This window comes from Gastrolobium bilobum, unplaced genomic scaffold (assembly GCF_033153095.1).
Source record: "Gastrolobium bilobum isolate Gb01-03AN ecotype WA unplaced genomic scaffold, APGP_CSIRO_Gbil_v1 utg12879, whole genome shotgun sequence".
Taxonomy (NCBI): domain Eukaryota; kingdom Viridiplantae; phylum Streptophyta; class Magnoliopsida; order Fabales; family Fabaceae; genus Gastrolobium; species Gastrolobium bilobum.
Window position 1 is genome coordinate 61,315 of NW_026896657.1, and position 5,474 is coordinate 66,788.

The 5,474-nt window shown below is 31.2% G+C and overlaps 1 protein-coding gene across 1 annotated transcript; it reads right to left on the bottom strand.

Moving 5' to 3' along the window:
* Positions 1 to 462: 462 nt before the first annotated feature.
* On the bottom strand, positions 463 to 2,028 carry LOC133301320 (uncharacterized). The gene has a single exon (XM_061500948.1). It carries the CDS (start codon positions 2,026 to 2,028, stop codon positions 463 to 465), a length of 1,566 nt encoding a protein of 521 aa, XP_061356932.1.
* Positions 2,029 to 5,474: the final 3,446 nt, after the last annotated feature.

Genomic DNA, 5,474 nt, shown 5'->3' on the forward strand with positions numbered 1-5,474 from the left:
AAAATAAAATTTTGTAGGATGAAACGTTTAATTGTATCGAGTAACCTTCACGTCCAATTGCAAAAGTGATAAATAGAATAATGTCAATGTAAAAATAATTTAAATGTCATAATGTCAAAACTGCTCACAATTAATAATTCACAAATAACATGATACAATTCGGTGTTCCAGCAAAATATCTCTGACATCAGCCTGCTAACTATAAAAGAAATAAAAACAGTATATGTTAGCTAACATATGATTTAGCAAATAAAGAACAGAAGAACTGAACAGGTAATTGTCAGAAGTATTATTCAATGTGGTTTTTTGCTTTTGAATTTCAGAATCATATTTCAAAAATACAGTATAAAAATAATCAAAATTCAACGCTAATCAACATTTGAAAAAAATATAACTTAAGGAATGCAGATTTTACCTGTACCAAAGAGCAACGTTGTATCCAATCGACAGAAGCAATATAAATTACAGTAATCTCTGAAATACTTCTTTGTAGACTATGTTAAAGGTACTGTTTGTTACACAACCATCATCATCAACTATCAAAATCTTCAATCCCTTTTTGCTCTTTACTCGGGATAGTGCCACATATAATTGCCCATGACTAAAGACTGGCCTGGGTAGATAAATTCCAACATGAGAAAGCGATTGTCCTTGACTGTTATTGATTGTCATGGCAAACGAAACGACGAGGGGAAATTGTCTTCTTTGGAAATTTACAGGAAAAGAATGACTTGAGGAGCTCATTGTCATTCTAGAGATTAACACATTTTCTCCTATATTGCTTCCTGTAAGAACAGTTGCCTCAACCATATGATTGCCTAATCTTGTAATAAGCAATCTTGTTCCATTGCATAAACCTCTTGATTGGCCAATATTTCTTAATAGCATGACTGGAACTTTGACCTTCAAAATTAATTTATGATCCGGAAGCCCAGAACAGGAGAAGGTATTTAAGATCACAGGTGAGAATTCATCATCCTCAAGGGAAGAATTATTGTCTTGCTTCAAAATATTATCTGAACTTAAATATATTCTTTCGTCACCTGGAATCAAAGACATTAAGTTCTCATTTAAAATAGAAACATCTGCCAATTTTGGAGTCAGAATGGCACTTTCTTTAAAGAATGTGGGTTCTAAAATATGATCCAAGATATCAGGGTACACAAAATCCATCAAATCTGAAAGTGAATTCAATGATTTTTTAATCAATAATTCATCTGGAATTGTTATAATAAATTCTCCATCCACATCATCTCCAAGAACACCATCCCCGACTTTAAGAAGCCAATAAGAAAATTCCTTTATTTCCATTAAATTGTGAATGTCACTTCCAGAACTAAGCCGCATGTTCTTGGTCAAAGTTAATAAATGACAATGAGACCAAAGACAAGAAGAATTAATGGTTGCATGGACTATATCTTGTATGCTTCCATGAGGAACAACAGGTAAGATTTGCCTGAAGTCACCCCCAAGAACAACAACTTTCCCACCAAATGGTTTATCAACACAACTTGAATCAGAAAATCTAAGAACATCTCTAAGTGTTTTGTCTAGAGCCTCAAAGCAAAATCTGTGTACTATTGGAGCTTCATCCCAGATGATTAGCTTTGTTTTCGCCAGCAATTCGGCAATATTAGAATCCTGCCGTATATTACAGGTTGAATCCTCAGTGATCTGAATTGGAATACGAAATCTAGAGTGTGCTGTCCGGCCTCCAGGAAGCAAAAGTGATGCAATCCCGCTAGAAGCAACATTAAGTACAATTTCTCCTTTTGATCTAATGGATGCTGACAATGTATTCCAAATAAATGTTTTTCCTGTACCACCAAATCCGTATAGAAAAAAGAATCCCCTTGTACCCACTGAAACTGCTGAAATTATCTTGTCATAGACAACTTTTTGCTCATCTGTAAGGGAACTCATTAGTCTTTTATGTTCTTCAACCAAAAACAATCTGTCATACAGTAATTCATCAAGCACTAAGCGATTGTGCATATCAAGAAAAGATGCACCAGTGATGCAGGGCATTTAAGGGTAATCAGAAAGGCATTTTCCATTACTCTGTAGCACTTTATCAATTTCAGAAAGTTTTGTGTTTTTTATTTGTTCTTCAGTAAGATTTGCATCTGTAGAAACGTGGAAAACAATGAAAAAATGACAATTGAAAGTACAATTCTAACAGGACTCAAGGTACATTATTTTTACCACAAAAAGCGGTATATTCAACAGAAAAAATAATGATAAAAAAAATTATAATGCATATGATATGTTCATAATGAATACCTGGATGTCCTACTGTTGTTCTATGTCGATAAAGAACATCGTCAGAGAGAAATTGCCAACACTTCCCCCAAACATTTTCAGGTCTATTCATTGAGTTACCGAACAACAACAGAGCAAAAAGACGTCTAAGATAAGAAGCTGACTGCCAAGAACTTGCCTCCTTAATTGCATCAATGTATTCATTGTCATCATCCAAAAGTCCAAGAGAATAGCAAGCATCTTTAAATGTTGGAAACATCACCCCATTGATAGTTCTCAGGGCCTCGTAACTTGTGCAACCCATTTTAAAATAAAGAAGCATTCGAAGATAGGAATCTTCTCCACTATTTGCAGAAAAACGATTTATTCTTCCAATTGAGAATCCTTTTTTTCTAGGATGCCATTCTTGACTATTTGCATTATAAACAAAATGAGTTGGATATTCAGCATAAGTAAGATGCCTACCTTCTGGAAATTTTTTATTTGCATCCATCCAACTCTCAAAAATTGATTGTCTAAACTCCTCCCTTGTCTTTACTTCAGATATTGATGCAATATCATGAAAAACAACGGTCTTTCATTGGGTAAGTGAAATGGCAATCTCATCACAGGGGGGTTTCTGTAATGAATTTCAAATCCAAATATTCTCCAAGCTCTTTCACATGCGGATACATACCTATCATAAATAAAGAATTATGTTAAATGAAGTCTAATATAAAAATTAATACATGCACCGTAATTCAAAAGTTAATGGAGATTAATTTCAGTACCTACAATCATAAAACATTTTAATTTCATCATCTGAATGATGTATAGCAGCAGTAACTCTATCATTTCCTTTATGAATGTATTTAAAAAGATATTTAATAGCACTGGTCTGACAGGTATATTCCACATTAATATGAGCCTGGTACTTTAAAAGGAGTTTTGCATTATAAGGCATAACAAAACGATTATCAAGTTCAACACCATTTTTCTTCGCAACCCTCCCATTATCTCTTCTCTTATAATGAGGGAATTCGTCATCATCAATAATCGTACCGGGACAAAAACCCTTTGGAAATTTCTTTGTACACTTTCCCTCCTTCATGCAAGGTGACTTGTAATTGTTAGCACCACAGGGACCATGCATCATGTAACTTGTGACAGCAAGAAAGAGAGAAGGATGAGTTTCCTTGTTAGGAATCTCTGCTAAAATCAATCTATTAATATCAAGTCCACTGTTGGGCTTGTTAGAAGGGTGCAAGAACAACAGAATATAAGCATAAGGGATTCCACGTTTTTGAAATTCAATTGTACAAACATCTGTTACAGTTCAAAAACGATCAAAGGCTGGATTAGAAGACAATAATACATATAGAGCATTTGTGGGTTCCAGCAAAATTGTAAAAATTGATTTTGCCCATATACTTACATGCATTAACTCTGCCAAGAACATGTTCTTTTTTTAAATCATAGAGAAATTGGTCTAACTTGAACTTGAAAACTCTGCAAAGAATATCAGGTCGATCTTCAGCGTTTAAGTTTCTGGCTCTAAGAAACCGTGTAATTTCTGGCCACTTAGAATTGCAGGTAATTGTTACTTCAGATAGTTATCCAATTAATTTTTTATTCAATTAAGTTGTGGTGTAAAATTTTGAATTTTAAAATGGAATGACTCACCTGTTTTAATGACTCGGCCGTTTTTACATTGGAATTATTAAATATTTTAGATATTTTAAAATACGAAAAAAAACGAAAAATTAATTTTTTATTCAATTACTTTTTTCGATTTTTCTTTTAAAAATCGAAATTCAATTTTAATTTCTAATAATTTAAAACAAATGTGGTGGCAGACAAAGCATTTAATGCGCCACTTACCTTCACATTGGAATTGGTCATCTCATTTAATGAGTGAGCTGATTTAAAATTTTGAATTTTGAATTTTGAAATATAATCACTCACCTATTTTACTGACTCTGCTATTTTTACATTGAAATTATTAAATATTTTAACTATTTTAAAATACGAAAAAAAAACGGAAAATTAATTTTTTATTCAATTACATTTTTTGATTTTTCTTTTAAAAATCGAAAAATCAATTTTAATTTCTAATAATCTAAAACAAATGTGGTGGCAGACAAATCATTTAATGTGTCGCATACCTTCACATTGAAATTGGTCATCTCATTTAAGGAGTCAGCTGATTTAAAATTTCTAATAATTTAAAACAAATGAGGTGGTAGACAAAGCATTTAATGCGCCACTTACCTTCACATTGGAATTGGTCATCTCATCTAATGAGTCAGCTGATTTAAAATTTTGAATTTTGAAATATAATCACTCACCTATTTTAATGACTCAACTATTTTTACATTGAAATGATTAAATATTTTAAATATTTTAAAATACGAAAAAAAAGGAAAATTAATTTTTATTCAATTAATCTTTTCGATTTTTCTTTTAAAAATCGAAAATCAATTTTAATTTCTAATAATTTAAAACAAATGTGGTGGCAGACAAATCATTTAATGCGCCGCATACCTTCACATTGGAATTGGTCATCTCATTTAATGAGTCAGCTGATTTAAAATTTCTAATAATTTAAAACAAATGAGGTGGCAGATAAAACATTTAATGCGCCACTTACCTTCACATTGGAATTGGTCATCTCATCTAATGAGTTAGCTGATTTAAAATTTTAAATTTTGAAATGAAATCACTCACTTGTTTTAATGACTCAGCTATTTTTACATTGGAATTATTAAATATTTTAAAATACAAAAAAAAACTGACAATTAATTTTTTATTCAATTAATTTTTTCGATTTTTCTTTTAAAAATCAAAAATCAATTTTAATATTTAATAATTTAAAACAAATGTGGTGGCAGACAAAGCATTTAATGTACTACTTACCTTCACATTGAAATTGGTCATCTTATTTAATGAGTCAGCTGATTTAAAATTTCTAATAATTTAAAACAAATGAGGTGGCAGACAAAACATTTAATGCGCCACTTACCTTCACGTTGGAATTGGTCATCTCATCTAATGAGTCAGCTGATTTAAAATTTTGAATTTTGAAATGGAATCACTCACCTGTTTTAATGACTCAGCTGTTTTTACATTGGAATTATTAAATATTTTAAAATACGGAAAAAAACGGAAAATTAACTTTTTCGATTTATCTTTTAAAAATCGGAAATCAATTTTAACTTCTAATAATTTAAAAC